Below are 17474 nucleotides of genomic sequence, written 5' to 3'. Positions count from 1 at the left end.
AAAAAATAGATTTGAAAAAAGAAAGCGAAATCCAAAATGCTTCCTCCCCAGGAACATTTTATGCGGAACACACACTGTTACTTAGCAACGGTCGGACGCGCATGTGAATGAACTATGGCAAAATTTGTTCTTGCAGGTTGGTCAGTTTTATGGCTAATTAAACAAAACTACAGAGATTAGTACTTTAAGGAAAGCAAACATTAGTCAGCGTTCTATCTATCTATCTATCTATCTATCTATCTATCTATCTATCTATCTATCTATCTATCTATCTATCTATCTATCTATCTATCTATCTATCTGTCTGTCTATCTGTCTATCTGTCTATCTATCTATCTATCTATCTGTCTGTCTATCTGTCTATCTGTCTGCCCTAAATGTTATGCCACATTATAGCTGTAACTGTAGTTTCTTCTTCAGTATGATTATAGTAAATCATGTCACAGTCAGCAGCATATATAGTATTATCTATTCATCTGTACAGGGAAAGCTGATTGTCCTTATTATGCAAAAGCTGAGCTTCTTGCTGATGTGCTGCAAAGAAATCTGCCAGATTTTCGCATTCACAAGATCTGTGTGCATCCCAGTGACTGGGAGGTAAACCTCTGAGTTCATGTGGAGCTTCAAGAGCTCTTTAATCCTTTTCACACCGTTCACAGTATTTTTAAGTTGAACTAAAGATGTCCTTGACTCATTTATGTCTTGTATTGATATTGAACCATCTTTCTCTGTAGACATGGCTGGAGGACACCTGTGCATCAAATGGATGGACGCATTCAAGCTGTCCTTTAGTTTGGAGGGAGCTGATCGACCGCGGGGGGAAAGGAATGCTCCTCGGAGGCTTCAACGATTTCCTTGAGCATGCTCAGGTTTGCATGACAGCATACCAAAATAAAATAGAGGAATCAAGCATAAAAGGATAAATTTGTTTTTCTGAGTTGCTTTGGCTCATTTTTTGAAAACGCTTGCAAAATGTAGTCACTCACCAATAGGGATGGGAACCGAGAACCGGTTCTTCTTCAGAACCGGTGCCCAGTGAATCGATTCCTTGGAACCGTTAGTATGCCTGCTTAACGATTCCGCTTATCGGTTCCGCTCGTTCAAATGTGACACGACGTCACACACGTGCTGCGTTGTTTTGGTTCAGAATGTAGCAAACACTATGAGCAAACATGGCATCGAGGCAGAAGCGCTCTGACCGCGTCCTAACTACATGTGACACGACGGTGCGACACGCAATAAAAAGTATCATTTTCCATGTTAATCAAAGTTTAACCAGCCGCGACACGCAACAATTCTATTTGAAACGGATCCTATTTTACTGCGACATCGCGCTGGAACAACAATCTCAAAGTGTGGCAATGATAATATCAGGTACTATTTATGTGCTTTATTTAATGTTAAAAGCGTGTATAATGTGACTGAATATCATTTAGTGCTCCCAGCTTTGTAGATGTAAAAACAACAATGGATAAGTCACATCAGATCTTGAAATTAAACAAATGGAAACAAAAACGTTCAAAATGTGAAGAAAACCTGTGTATTATTTGACAAAGATTGTTTAAGTAACTCAATAGCCTAATACAAATGAGCACTGTTAATATTCGAAAAGGCACAAGCTCTTCCTTAACTGTTTTCAGTCTGTGTTTTTAGTTTTTATGGCACATAAATGGCAGTTTTTTTTTTTTTTTTGTCCGGATCAATGAATGTGATAATGATCAATTTGATCAGATATTAAAGGGAGTTAATACAAACAAATTTGTACTTATTCCCTCACCCAATAAGAATCGATAAGAGAATCGATAAGGAATCGGATCGATAAGCAATATCGATAATGGAATCGGAATCGTTAAATTCTTATCAATTCCCATCCCTACTCACCAAACACATTTAATTCATGCTTAAAAACTCATTGTGTAAGCAAAGTGGTCACTGCCACAATTTTATGTATGTGTCAGACAGATTTTGTAATTGAATGAATCGTTTTGCATGTGATGATGGCTCACACAATGAAAGAATATTTAGAAGTCAAGAGCATGTCAATTTCACTGAGAATCAACTCATCTCTGCAAGCAGTATTTACTCTTTTGCACACAAGTATATCACGCAAATAATGAGTGAACTAGAAACTTATTGTTCAGAGATCTGAACTTATTAATTAAATCACATTTGAGAACCGATCCAAAGCAATTGAGAAAAACTGTAATAGCTGCTATGCAGTGCTTTTTTTGCAAAAGAAATGTCAGGTTGTTATGTACTGCGGTTAGAAGATCCAAACGCAGCTTTATTAGGGGTAATCTACCATTGTAATTTACATATCACACAAATGGTCACAACACAGGGCAAACAGGGAAATCCAGGAAACCAGGCAGTAGATCAGAACCATAATACGGGAACCCAGAGAAAGCGCTCAGAAATACAGTGTAACACAAACAAGACTTCACAAAGTGAGAGTGAATACACAGGGCTTATATAGCCATAACAAGAAGCCTATAGCTCTATAAGTATAACAAGAAGCCTTTCCTGTAGCTCAAACAGTAGAGCGTTGGTGCTTGTAATGCCAAAGTCATGGGTTCAGTTCCCAGGGAAATCAAGAACTGATAAGAATGTAAATGTGTACCTTGAAATGCAGCGTAAGTTGCTTTGGATAAAAGCGTCTGCCAAATGCATAAATGTAAATGTAAGATAATGACACACAGGTGCAAGTGATCAAACAATAATGAGTCCAGGCAATGGGTTATGGAAAATAAAGTTCATGATGGAAAGGCAAAGGAGTCGGGAGGAGTGTCCTCTGGTGGATATCAGATTTTATTTTAGCTAGTGATGGGGACGAGACCGCCTATGCCGAGTCCGAGTAAAGACCGAGTCTTTGAAGGGTCGAGTCCGAGTCGAGACCGAGTCCGTTGGTTTTCAAATTCAGTCGAGTCCGAGTCAAGACCGAGTCTTTGAGGAAGCAAGTCCGAGTCGAGACCGAGTCTTTAGGAGTCGAGACCAAGACCATAAAAACATGTCAGTTTTCATATTCATGATTTAATATCACCCTAGTTAATAATCAACAGTTAGGCCTACAGACTAAGCTAGATTGGGAATTGTTTAGAGGAGCAGTCTTAACGTCTTAATATGGACTATGCTTTTACTATCATTAAAAAAATCCCTACCACATGCATCATCTTCTGCCTATTTTTCTAAACTGCTTCAACAGTACTGCTTTGTCATCAACATGTTAAGCCCACCCTGACTTTTTTAATCATAGTTAGGACATGCAGAGCAAATTAAAAATTTCTAGTGGTATGTATTCTAGTGGACTAGTGATGGGGACGAGACCGCCTATGCCGAGTCCGAGTCAAGACCGAGTCTTTGAAGGGTCGAGTCCGAGGAACAAGTCCGAGTCGAGTCAGAGAAAGCAGAAATCGGTCTCGAGACCGGACTCGAGTACTACATCACTAATTTTAGCTATTAAATTACTGCGAGATAAAACTTAAAATTGAACAAATACCTTCCATTTTATCTCACAGTGACCAAAATGACTGCAGAAAGTTACTTTCTGCCCTGAATTATATTAATTCAGAAGCTAATCCAAGATCAGCGACATCCTGTTTAATTTAGATACTGTATGTGAATATCAATACTTTTGTCCACTCCTGCAGGGTTACTATGGCATTACCTCAGATATGAACTCTGATCTGATGCTAAAAATTGCAGCAGAGAATCAACAAACTAAAGAACTGTGTATGAAGGAGGAAGTTCACCGGCTCAAGTCTCTCAGACCTCTGCACATCTGGATCAGCAGGTGGACGTCTTTTATCAGGCCACTTCACATTTAAAGTGCCCCTATTATATGTTTTCGGATGTATATTACATTTCATGCAGTGTGTGATATAGCTGTTTGTGAATGTTAAAGGGATAGTTCAGCCAAAAATGAAAATTCTGTCATCATTTACTCACCCTCATATCATCCCAAACCCGTAAGACTTTCATTGATCTTCAGAACACAAATGAAGATCTTTTTGATGAAATCTGAGAGATTTCTGTCCCTCCATTGACAGCTACACAACTACCACTCTGACGCTTCAAAAGTTCATCAAGAGATTGTAAAACGAATCCATGTGAATTGAGATAGGAGGCCTCCAAAACAAAATTAGGATCCTTTAAGATAGCATAATAGGGGCACTTTAAAAGAGTAAAGAAAAGTTGTTATTGTCTTTAGATGCATGATGTTTAACGTGAGAAAACCTCTTTCAGCGCTCTGAACCCCATCTGCAACATCCTCATTCCTCAGTTGTTCACCCCGGGACTGTTTCCAGGTCTCCCCCTTTTCAGCCTTCACCTCATGGACACCTGCGGCTCTGAGGAAATGATGCAAGGACTCAAGATGGAAACAGAAGACCTCATGCTACCTCAGCTCCATGAGGTCACTGTCCATTCAGACCAGACACAGGCGTTTCAGGAAGCCCACTTCATCATCTTTCTGGATGACCTGCAGCCTATATGTGAAGGTAACAATGAGCCGGATGACAAGGACCACATGGTGAGCCGGGTAGCTGAATGTTTCTGTTGCTACGGGCAACTCATCGAGGCGAATGCACGGAAGGACGTAAGAGTGCTAGTGGCAGGAGACTCCGTTATTAACCTGAAGTGCTCACTGTTAATTGAGAACGCACCCTCCGTTGACCCGCACAACTTTGTGGCAATGACGACGCAACTAGAATACGAGGCAAGAACTCAGCTTGCACAGAAGTTATCGGTGAAGACAGCAGGTAAAATAATACATTTTTATTCTAATATTAAATTGCAATACAATGATACATTCAAAATTTCATTCAGTTCAGTTTGACTATTTTGATATGATTAATCATTATTTTAGAAAATATTCTGAAGACACAATATGCCATTTTATACATTCACAAGCTCATGAAGGATATGTATTATTACATACAATTTTATATTAATATAAAAAAGTATTAAAAAATAATAATACATACACATATATATATGTATAATTTATTTAATATTAATATTTATATTAATTATATTATAAACAATAATATATATATATATATTCATTTTAATCAAGAATTATATTGTTTAAATCATTTAAAAAATAATTTATATTAATTATAGATAATTATAATAATATCATATATATATACACATAATTTAATTATTAAAATAATTAAAAAAGGATTCTTATTGTCTTTTGCCTTTGCATGCTCAAATTTCCCCTTTTTATTGTATTCACATATTTCATTTGTATATTAATATATATTTTTGTACAATATATATGTGATATATTAATTTTAATCAAGAATTGCATTGTTAAAATAATTTAACAATAAATGCTATTCATTTTAACAAATTAATACCATATATATTATTTTTAATAAGTAATATTAATAAAATAAATTATGCTTTTTTTTACTGTCTTTCTGCGCGTGCTCAATTTATTTATTTTTTTATTATTCACAGACATAACTGATGTTGTGGTATGGGGAAACATCAGTGGCAGTTTCCATGTTGACCTGCAGAGGGCGGAGGTTCTCAGATATGATGGCGCAGTTCGGGGACCAGATGGTTTTTCTCAGCGAGTCATGAACATGATATATGATTGGTAAAGGTCATTGTGGTGCATGACTCAAGCCATATGGCTCTTTTATGCAATTCCATTATGAATCAATTCATGAATTATTCTAAAGGGTACCATTTTATCAGTAAGTAAACCAAAAATCTGACGTTGCCGAACTGGAGCGTCATCTTCAGATAAACACCTGAAATTCCATACATATTTTAAATTGTCTAAATGCATTTGCCATTGATGTAATCATACTCATGTTTTGTTTCATAAGGAAATGGCTGGAGACAGATTTTATGAGTTTAGTACATAAACATCGTGCCACAATTTCGTCGAAGACCAACAAAGCCACTGCAATATCATCAACCAATGGAATAATGACCATTTTAAGGGCCTGGAATAATGACGCTTCTCCAGAGAAAGTTTTCTCAATGGGTGTACTCAGCACAGGCAGGACCATTCAAATCATTCATAAACATAAAATAAATATGGCTTACAGTATTTAAAAAAATATATATAATATGCTGCCTTAAATTTTTAAGTAGGCTACAATCAACTTGGATGTTTAAGTCATTTCAACTTAAATTATATTAAACTGACTTAAAAAAATGAGTTGAACCTTGTATAACTAAAAAAGTTTGTTATTTGTTTGTTGTTTGTTGATGAGTTAAACAAAGCAATGTAAATGGACATATGTTGTAATAACTTTTTGATCATATAATTTTGCACAGTAGTTACTTTATAGGCTAATCCTTGTAAATGTCTGACCTTTCTAAATCTGCAGGTCAGTTTGGGATTCCAGCAGGTTTGGTGTTTTCTATGCCCGTGAGCTTCAGGGATGGTTGCTGGACAGTGCGCTCAGATGTTACAGTTACAGATGTGCTGAGGGTAAAACTTGATGCTTGTGCTGATGAACTTCAAATGGTGAGTGCAAGAAGTAAAAAAAATAAAAGAAAAAATATATATATATATATGATTAAATGGGGTTCTAGTACTAAATCAATGAAATTATCCCATGATGGGAACCCCTAAAAGGTTATATGTATTCAATGCCTGAAAGAACCTTTAAGGCTCTACTGTAAAGTAAGATTTTCTTAGAGTGTAAAGTTTATTAGCCAACCAGAGAATGTTCTCTGCTTTTTTGGAGAGTTTTGGAAACCTCAAAGGTTTAGTGAAAGTTTGGTGGCACTTTAAATAACAAATAAAGGCATGCTTTTAATGTGCATTTTATGTTTCTGATAAGACATGGATAGAACACTTGATCAGCTTTGATAAGATTGCAGTGGTTAATCAATGTTGTTTTATGTATTTATTTGCTCTAGGAGAAAGACGTTGCTGCTAGAATATTGAAGAAAGATGAATGAAGGCTCTCCAAAAGCAGACTTCGATAACCCTTCGATAACACTTCATCAAAAAATGCTGGGTTGTTTCAACCCGACTTTGGGTCAAATATGGACAAACCCAGCCATTGGGTTAAATTTTTTAATTACATTTTTAACCCAACATTTGGGTTTGTCCACTGTTGACCCAAAATTGGGTTAAAAAACACAGCATTTTTTAGAGAGCATTTTTTTAAAGTTATTTTGGGTTACACAATCTCAATGCTTTAAATGTGTCGAACTTGGCCTATAAAAATGTTTAGCTCAAATCTTGAGAGACTCTTGATGATAGGCTTTAATAGTGTCATGCAATTTTACCAAACAAATGTGAGTTGGAAGACTATACAGTGTGTTTCAGGTTGTCACTATTTTCCTTGTAAACAAATTTGTGAACCAATACCAGAAGAACTTTGTGCTTAAGTAATATATTAATAGGTGATGCACTCATAGTTGCCATTTATTGGTAAATGCTATAATTTCCTTAATCTAACTTTGAAAATTAATTTTCCAAAGGGTTAGAGCAGTTTTCAGGAAATTTCTAAGAGGACTGCAGGTTGTCTTAAAAGTGTTATTATCCATTTATTAAACTAATCTAACTTTTAATTAAATTGCTAAAAAGCACATAAAATAAACATGTAAACTCTCTGAAATCATTCATTTTTTCTTCCCTCAATACACTCACCAGCCACTTTATTAGGTGCAACTGCTCTTTAACACAAATATCTAATCAGCCAATCACATGGTTGTTGGTGCTATAGACGCTGGTAACCAGACAGTTGACGGTATAGCCATTGACTTCCATAACAGGAAAGAAATACTATGGAAGTAAATGGCTACTGTCTGGTTACAAACATTCTTCAAAATATATTGTTTTTAGTTTAACAAAAGAAAGAAACTCGTACAGGTTTGGAACAACATAAGGGTGAGTAAATGATGACAGTTTTTTTTTTTTTTTTTTTTGTGGCTTAACTTTCCATTTAATACCAAAGACCTCTGTAATGTTTCCATACTTAGAGATTATTCACCCCCAATAATCGAGATTACAGTCACCTCCGAGTATAAGCCGTGCAACCATCTGCGTTCGATTCTGTTGCCAGCTCACCGCAGGCCTGTCAACATGCTAGCCTTACCTCACATGACCTTCTTCATGCCTGGCTTTATCTCTCGCTGTTCCCTAAGCGCAGTCAGCAAATATTTCATGCAAAAACATATCAAAACCTGTACTCTTACATCAGGGGTTTTCAATCTTTTAGACACCACGAACCCCAAATTCTTGTGCGAGGGACCCCAGTCCTAAAATTTTAATGGATATTTTAAAGTATAAAGACATGGACTGTGTCAAGGTAAGGCATGTCCGAATCCAATGTTAGCTTCCCCTCCTGAGATACCTTCATCTGATCGTTTTTTGAACGCAGCATAGATGTATCCTTCGCTGTCTTTGATATCCCACAATCTTGTGCGAGCTAAAAAATAAAGATGGTTGGTGGTCAGTTTGTGTGTAAATATACGTTTTTGACCAACGTTTTCCACTTCTGATGTCATTTAGCGAGAAATTACTATTGTAGTAATTCAATATTTGATTAGTTATCAAAAGCTCTGTCTATTTTGCAGTAGATCATTAAACCATTACACTGCCTCAGAAGTCTCTCAGAAATCTGTTTCGTGAGGTGCCTTTGTGCACAAACAATGCTTACAAAATCACTACATTTTCCGACACAGCCATGAACTTCTTCCCTGCCATTGACAGCATTTTCCAGCAATCCATGTTTTTAGTGTTATATGGTAAAAACAGGCGAAGAAAAAGCAGAAACAAGCATTATAACGCATATGTAAACTATTGCGATCTTCAAACATTAAATAGCAAATAAATGAAAACTGCCTAATGTAACCCACTGAAAAGTCGAACCATGAAGAGGTAAAGGAGTGTGAAGCTTTGGGGGTGTTGATGATGGACTCGATCTACTCCATGTTTTGATCATCATTTTGTATCCGACTCGGGCATTGCCTTTGTGCAAAGATGCTATGTGAAAGTTTTGTGAAAATGAAAAAAAAAAAAAAAATAAAAAAAAAAAAAATACTGGGACTGGCTAGCACCTTTTTGGTAAAACGCTGGTGGAGAAAGAGTTAATACTGTGAAGAATAAATAAATATGTGTAACATTATATTTGGAAAATATTTAGTTTAACTAAATTAGTCTTTTTTACACACTATAGAGGACCAAACCTAAATAAATGCAATATATGACTTAATAACATGACCAACCCTTCAGAAGATAAAAAATAAAATATGTATGTATAGATTTATTTCTTATTTTAATCCATTTAATCCCTTAATTTCCGTTTATTATATTAAAGGGGTGGTATAATGACCTTTTCACAAGATGTAAAATAAGTCTTTGATGTCCCCAGAATGTGTGTGAAGTTCTCTTACGAGAGGTTCTCTCGTATTGCGTAGTTGCTTACGCTACGGGAAAGCCTTTCTTTCTCGAGATACTGAAGCCAAAAATTATCCTTAATTTTTATAATCTTGTCAACGCAGTGCGGCAGCCTGCAGACCTAGGGCAAGCTTACTAGCGTGCCCATTGGCTGCCCTGCGGCAACTGCAGCAGCCTACCGCTGAGCCCTTGGCGTGACGTCACGACCAATGAGCGCGCTTGGCGCGCTTAATGCGTCACAGCCCGCGAAAAGGGGTGTGGCTTAGCGTATATAAACAGGGCTCGGAGGCTGCTTCTCTGATTTCTGTCTTTTCAGCGAAGCTCTACGCATCGCTGCTCTCTGAGGAAGCCGCCGTCGAATCAAGCGACCAGCACGCCGAGGATCTCAGCCTGAGGACGCCGGCCGGCTTCGCCGCCTTCAGCTTTCCCTGCCTGCTTCGCTATCCGGCGAATATATCCTTTTACTGCTCTGTGTTGTATGTGTTTGTGTGTTCGCCCCGCGACACACTTTGCATCTAAAAGAGCGCGAGGCGTTGTTGCAAATGCCTCGCTCATCCTGTGGCTCGTGCAGAGCCGCGCTCAGCGACGGAGACCGCCACGTAATCTGCGCTCTCTGCCTGGGTTTCGACCACGCAGCCCGCGCCCTTCACGGGCGGCTGCGAACAGTGTGAGGACTTGCCGATGTCGACCCTGCGGGCTCGACTCGCCATGTTTCACGATCCTCCACCTTCTCCGGCTGCCTCTTCCGGGCCGCGTAAGAAAAAAACGCCGCTCTCAAGGCCTTCCGAGCCGGTGGTTATAGCTGAGCGCTCGCCGGAGCCCCTCCCGCGAGCCTCGCTCTCTCCTTCTCCCCCGCCCTTCACCGACGCGCAGCGGCCGGCCTCTGCCCGCACTGCCGTCGCCTCAGGGGATGAAGCAGACCAGCAGGTTACTCCCCTCTGTCAAGCCGCGCAAACGGCGCCGCTCACAAGGGATGTCAGAACGGACGGTCACGGGCTATAGCTTCCTTTACGTTACAAGGAAGCTACCCCCCCCGGATGACGCACGCCCTCTCCCCCTCTGTTCGAGCCGCGCAAGGCGCCGCTCACAAGGGATGTCAGAAGTAGACGGTCACGGGCTGGCTTCCTTTACGTTATAAGAAAGCTACCCCGCGTCTCGGTCGCGCGCGTCACTCTCCGGCCACCTCCGTTTCTCACACATTTCTCAGTCCCCTCCTAGCTCAGGCGACTAGAAATATCTATATTGCAGTAAACGAGCCTGTTATACACGCACGCCTGCAAACAAACGATGTCACAGCACATAATGACATCTTCCCGCTCTCTCTCCCTTTGTTCGAGCCGCGCAACTGCGCCGTTCTCAAGGGATATCAGAGCGGACGTCACGAGCACCGGCGAAAGGAGGAAGAGAGAGTGTTTTCGTCCCGCTTAGGCCGGACTTCCTCCAATCCTCGCATATTTCTCAGTCCCCTCTAAGTTCAGGCGGCTGGAAATACTATTATTGCAGTAAACGAGCCTGTTGTAATACACGCGCGCCTGCAAACAAACGCTCGGTCATATGCTCGCACTGACTGGAAGCTCATGTGTGCCCCTGTGGCTCAGTGGCAGAACATTAGACTTCCGCACCAGAGACCCGTGTTCGAATCCGGCTCTGTCAGCAGAAAAAACTTTTTTCTGCTTGCTTCTCTCGAGCTCGCGGCCAGCTTTCTTACATACAGAAAGCAAACCCGCATCTCACGGGATACATATTTCTCAGTCCCCTCTAAGTTCAGGCGGCTGGAAATACTAATACTGCAGTAAACGGGCCTGTTTTAATACACGCGCGCCTGCAAACAAACGCCGAAACGAAACACGACGCTCGGTCATATGCTCGCACTGACCGGAAGCTCATGTGTGCCCCTGTGGCTCAGTGGCAGAACATTAGGCTTCCGCACCAGAGACCCGTGTTCGAATCCGGCTCTGGCAGCAGAAAAAACTTTTTTCTGCTGTCTTCTCCGAGCTCGCGGCCAGCTTTCTTACATACAGAAAGCAAACCCGCATCTCACGGGATACATATTTCTCAGTCCCCTCTAAGTTAGGCGGCTGGAAATACTAATGCTGCAGTAAACGGGCCTGTTTTAATACACGCGCGCCTGCAAACAAACGCCGAAACACGACGCTCGGTCATATGCTCGCACCAACTGGAAGCTCATGTGTGCCCCTGTGGCTCAGTGGCAGAATTTTACGCTTCTGCACTGGAGAACCGTGTTCAAATCCGGCTCTGGCGGCAGAAAATATTTTTTCTGCTGTCTTCTCCGAGCTCGCGGCCAGCTTTCTTACATACAGAAAGCGAACCCGCATCTCACAGGATGGTGCTTGAGTATTTATGAGCGTCTAAACATATGAGCCATCAAAGCATTTGCTCTATAACGCCGATGGTGTTACAAGTGTAGAAAATGTGCCCACTCCCATGTGCTCACTGCTACACACAAACACGGTCCCCATGGTAACGCGTTCAGAGCGCTCTCTCATAGAGCGGTCACACGCCGCTCGAGTAATAAGTGTAGTAAATGTGCCCACAACTCTGTGCTCACATCTACCTGTAACTCGCTCTGCCACTCGGTTACCCCGGGCAACAGCGGCTCAAGCCGAGGGTGTTATAAGTGTAGAAAATGTGCCCACTCCCATGTGCTCACTGCTTCACACAAACAGGGTCCCCATGGTAACGCGTACAGAGCGCTCTCTCATAAAGCGGACACAAGCCGCTCGAGTACTAAGTGTAGTAAATGTGCCCACAACTTTGTGCTCACACCTACCCGCTGCTCGCTCTGCCATTCAGTTACCTCGGGTCGCACACCCTCTAAGCTCCCAAACTCTGGCCGTGTCATAAGTGTAAACTCTGCGCCCGCTCAGGTGCACGCGCACTCACTTTTAGACATTACAATCCCCACGCCGCTTTCGCGCCAGGGGTGTTTGTCAGCAAATCGCGCTCCATCCTCTGGGACCGAGCTACCGAACGCTGTACAGCCGGCCAATACTGTTTACCAGCCCCCGTGTTCGAGCACCAGCGGCGCGCACGCCGCTCCATCCTCTCTGATACAGGTTCCCCAATCCCGCGCAGCGCGGCGATCTGAACCCAGAGACCATTCGACCCCTAGCTATGCATGCGGAAGCATGGGAAGCTATTCAGGGCGCGTCAGAATGGGTGCTGAGTACTATAAAACACGGCTATTCGCTTCAATTCGCTCGTCGCCCTCCGCGCTTTCTAGCACAGACGGAGACGAAAGTGAGTTCAGAAGCTGCGCACCTGCTTCAAGCCGAAATAGCGAAGCTACTGCGCAAAAGGGCTATAGAACAGGTTCATCCTTCTCTAAGCGAGTCGAGCCTTTACAGCCGCTACTTCCTCGTACCCAAGAAGGACGGAGCGTTAAGACCTATTTTAGATCTGAGACATCTGAACAAAGCCCTCATGAGACGGCCGTTCAAAATGATCACAACCAGAAAAATCCTCGCGCAGATTTGCCCAGGAGACTGGTTTATCTCTCTCGATCTAAAAGACGCATATTTTCAGATCCAGATAACTCCCCGTCACAGGCCATTCTTGAGATTCGCCTTCAACGGTCGAGTATATCAGTACACAATCCTGCCCTTCGGCCTGTCTTTGGCACCCCGTACATTACGAAATGCATGGACACGGCTCTCGCTCCCCTGAGAAAACAGGGAATGCGAATACTGAATTATCTGGACGATTGGCTTATTCTAGCGCTGTCAGAGACGGAACTTGTGTCTCACGGAACAGCGCTTCTCAGCCATCTGGAGGATCTGGGTCTCTCGGTCACTGACCAAGAGCTCGCTATCGCCCCGTCAGTCAATTTCCTTCTTGGAATAGAACTGGACTCGGTGGCTATGACGGCCAGACTGTCGGAGCAGCGCGCGCGCCGCATCCGCCTCCTCGCCGCATCCCTCCAAATAGGCAGCCGGGTTCCGCTGAGGACATTCCAGCGTATCCTGGGGCATATTGCCTCAGCTGCAGCAGCGCTCCAGCTGGGCTTACTGCGCATGCGCCCGCTTAAACGCTGGCTGAAAGCGCGCGTGCCCCACCGAGCCTGGGCGGCCGGCGGCTTGCGAGTCAGAGTGAATCAGAGCTGCTTTTCAGCCCTGCAGCCCTGGCTGGCAGCCGAATGATATCACACAGGAGTGACTATGGGAGTGATTTCACACCGGAAAGTTGTCTCGACAGACGCTTCCAACCTAGATTGGGGAGCGCTCTTCGAAGGCAGACCGGTCTATGGCCGCTGGTCAGACCAGGAGAATCTCCTACACATAAACTGTCTAGAGATGCTCGCGGTCGAGAAAGCTCTCAAACACTTCCTCCCATTCCTCCACGGTCACCATGTTCTAGTCCGCACGGACAATACATCGGTAGTGGCCTATGTGAATCGCCAGGGCGGTGTCAGATCAGACGCTCTGCACCCTGGCGGAACGCCTCCTCGTGTGGGCTCAGCACTCTCTGCGCTCGCTGAGAGCCGCGCATGTGCCTGGCCACCTGAGCGAGGGCCCCGACAGACTGTCCAGGGACAGCGTTCCCCCTGGGGAGTGGTCTCAACACCCCCAAACAGTCCAGTCACTGTGGCGCCGTTTCGGCAAAGCGAAAGTCGACCTTTTTGCGTCAAAAGACAACGCTCATTGCCCAGAGTTCTTCTCGAAGAACGAGGACGCGCTGGCCCAGACCCGGCCCAGCGGCCCGCTGTATGCTTTTCCCCCGGTCTCTCTGCTGCCTCAGGTCATCAAGAGAATCAGGGAAGCGCGCCACACAGTGCTCCTCTTAGCCCCATACTGGGAGAACCAAGCTTGGTTCCCGGATCTAATACAGCTGGCAGACTCAGCCCCCTGGCCGATACCGGTGAAGAGAGACCTTTTCTCTCAAGCCCGCGGCTCGATATGGCATCCCCATCCAGAGCGCTGTCTCTGCATGCGTGGAGCCTCAACGATTACACGCTGATCTGCCAGACGGGGTCATGAACACGATCATACAATCTAGAGCCCCCTCTACGAGGCGGCTCTACATGTCGAAATGGTCAGTGTTTAACAGATGGTGCACTGCTAAGGGGCTCGATCCACAGACATGTGGGGTATCGCGAGTACTGTGTTTCCTTCAAGAGTTACTGGACGCGGGCAGGTCCCCCTCCACGCTCAAAGTCTATGTCACGGCCATTTCAGCGCTCTCTGTTCAGAGCTGGGCCGCGCATTAGGAAGGAACGAGTTCGCCATCCGCTTCCTTAGAGGAGCCAGGAGGATGAACCCCCCGCGACCCCCCTCGGTTCCTATGTGGGATCTTACACTGGTCTTGGAGGCCCTGAAAGCGCATCCCTTCGAACCCTTGGAAACTGTGGATATGAAATACCTCACGCTCAGAACCGTTTTTCTGATAGCACTGTCTTCAGTCAAACGAGTGGTGGAACAGCTCTTTGTTTCGTTTGGCGGGCGCACCAAGGGTCTCGCCGCCTCGAAACACAGCCTGTCCAGATGGATAGTGGACGCTATTGCTGCTGCTTATGCGTCTAAAGACCTGCAGTGCCCATTGGGCATTCAAGCTCACTCCACCAGAGGCATGGCCTCGTCGTGGGCGTGGTCCAGCGGGATTCCCATTCATGACATTTGTGCAGCGGCAGGCTGGGCCTCCCCCTCCACATTTGTTAGGTTTTACAACCTGGATGTTCCCGCCTTGCAGGCGAAAGTGTTATCAGTCTAAGTCTCGCGTATGCCAGCCCACTATCTGTGCGCGGGCTACGTTGTGTGATTTAGCTCTACTGGTTGAGCTGCACTATGCAGGGAATTGTCAGTTCGGACCGGCCGTGCCGCTCCTAACCCCCTAGTGTGTGCTTATGTACGGCGCTAGCCCTCTTCGGGCCGCCCGGCTCTCTGCTATCACGTTCCCCGGGCTCTCCCTGGGACTCATTCAGTGGATGCTGGGCGCGCACGGCGTTGACAAGGGCGTTCCCGTAGCGTAAGCAACTACGCAATACGAGAGAACCTCTCGTAAGAGAACGTTTCGGTTACTCACGTAACCTCTGTTCTCTCTAGAAGAGGGAACGAGTATTGCGTAGCCCGCCGTGCTCGCACCACGAGCTCATTTCGCTTCATGCGACAGAAACCAGAGAAGCAGCCTCCGAGCCCTGTTTATATACGCTAAGCCACACCCCTTTTCGCGGGCTGTGACGCATTAAGCGCGCTCATTGGTCGTGACGTCACGCCAAGGGCTCAGCGGTAGGCTGCTGCAGTTGCCGCAGGGCAGCCAATGGGCACGCTAGTAAGCTTGCCCTAGGTCTGCAGGCTGCCGCACTGCGTTGACAAGATTATAAAAATTAAGGATAATTTTTGGCTTCAGTATCTCGAGAAAGAAAGGCTTTCCCGTAGCGTAAGCAACTACGCAATACTCGTTCCCTCTTCTAGAGAGAACAGAGGTTACGTGAGTAACCGAAACGTTTTAGCTCAAAATACCCAATAAAGATGAAAAACCGCACTCTCTAGTTATATCTCATATATTTATTTATACCATGTCCACATAGACGCGTTTCAGCCTTAAGCCATCATCAGTGTGTGATGCACACTGACTGACACACTGATGATGGCTTAGGCTGAAACGCGTCAGTGAGGACATGGTATAAATAAATATGAGATATAACTAGAGAGTGCGGTTTTTCATCTTTATTTGATAACTTCTTTATAACTCGCACCCACGGATTGGGAGTTGAGCCGCGCCTGTTCTCAGTACAGCTCAAAATACCCCACAGATATTCCAGTAGCAGTTTTAACATTAAGTGACATGGCATGTTCAAGTTGTCACTTTTTGAGGGTGAGCAAAAATGCACCGTTTTTGTGTCCGTTCCTTTAAATGCAAATGAGCTGCTGCTCCCGGCACAGAGGGCGGAGCTTCAAAAGCTCGTGTCCTTTTACCTCACACAGACACGCACTGGAAATTTCAGAAACTTTTATGTTAAAGTCCCCGTGAACCGGAAGTTGCAAACGACTTTTCTCCAGTGCTGTGACGTATTTCCCAGTGAAACGGAATATTGAACAGAGGGCAGGGTTTTACTCTAGCGCTCCTCCTCTCTATCTCTCGCTCATAACAGACTAACGGTTTGAGGGGAGTGGTTAAGCGTTTCCCAACCCAATTCCTCAAACCTACGTCATCAGAGAAGGTCCCAATGCAGAGGGGAGGGGCATTTTCAGATTTTGATTAAAGATTACCATGGTAAAAATTTTTTTTTTAATATATTTTCTTGCACGGATTAATTGTTCACCACAAGACTAGTAATATGCGCTAACAAAGTAAATAGGGTCAATTTTGATTTCATGGGGACTTTAAAACTGGAGTCAGAAAGATGAAGACTCAAGAAGTGACAACATGTAGACAATCTGAATGGTTAGTTGGTGAATTTATGTAGCTTATGTGTAGATTAGCATATTCTGTCTTGATAATCTATAAATCGCGTTCCCGGGGGCGGGGTTTATGTAAATTTTAGGGTTGGTGATGTCACTAACCTGGGAGGAATGTCGTGTAGTCCCTACCAGCAGTTTGTTGTAGTCCTTAAAAAGCAATTTATTTAAAAGAAAATATCTCCCTTTGCTTTGAACTTTGCAGATGTTGTTTATGCTCAAACAGCAACATTACACACTAACTAAAGTTAGAAAAGTGAAATCATATTCAACCACCCCTTTATTCATTTATTTAAATCAAATGTATAGATTTATTTGTATCGTTTTACTTTTGAAATTGCTTTAAATTTAGCTAGTTACTTAGTGTAATTAGTTTTATTAAACTTTTCCACAGACCCCCTAGCACTTCCTTTTGGACCCGTCTGAAAAACGACTTACATCATGCTCTTTCTTGCCCCAATGTCCACAATGAAAACCCGATTCTGAGCGTCCATTTTGGATCCCGTGACGCCACAACCAGTGTGGTGTAAACCAGGCGTGTCCAATCAATCAACTTCAAATCGATGAGAACGGTCCCCTTTTTTGAAAGGGCAGTGCACAAAGCAGTTGAAAACCAGATATTTGGAGATATTGGAGGTGCAAGTCAGTCAACAAATTGACATTCAACAATACATTTT

At 43.6% G+C, this 17474-nt stretch overlaps 1 protein-coding gene across 1 annotated transcript; it reads left to right on the top strand.

Moving 5' to 3' along the window:
• Positions 1-114: 114 nt before the first annotated feature.
• Positions 115-7594, top strand: mdh1b (malate dehydrogenase 1B, NAD (soluble); the record flags this gene model as incomplete). The annotated part of the gene is made up of 9 exons (XM_081362346.1): positions 115-136; positions 485-597; positions 735-869; positions 3648-3790; positions 4243-4757; positions 5467-5608; positions 5844-6019; positions 6354-6493; positions 6892-7594. The coding sequence occupies 9 exons, from the start codon at positions 115-117 to the stop codon at positions 6931-6933; spliced, it is 1428 nt and encodes a 475-aa protein (XP_081218472.1). The 3' UTR covers positions 6934-7594.
• Between the last annotated feature and the right edge of the window lie 9880 nt (positions 7595-17474).

Source organism: Scardinius erythrophthalmus, assembly GCF_964197995.2.
Source record: "Scardinius erythrophthalmus genome assembly, chromosome: 3".
Taxonomy (NCBI): Eukaryota; Metazoa; Chordata; class Actinopteri; order Cypriniformes; family Leuciscidae; genus Scardinius; species Scardinius erythrophthalmus.
The sequence above is the reverse complement of the archived record's forward strand: the minus strand, read 5'-3'. Positions and strand labels throughout refer to the sequence as shown.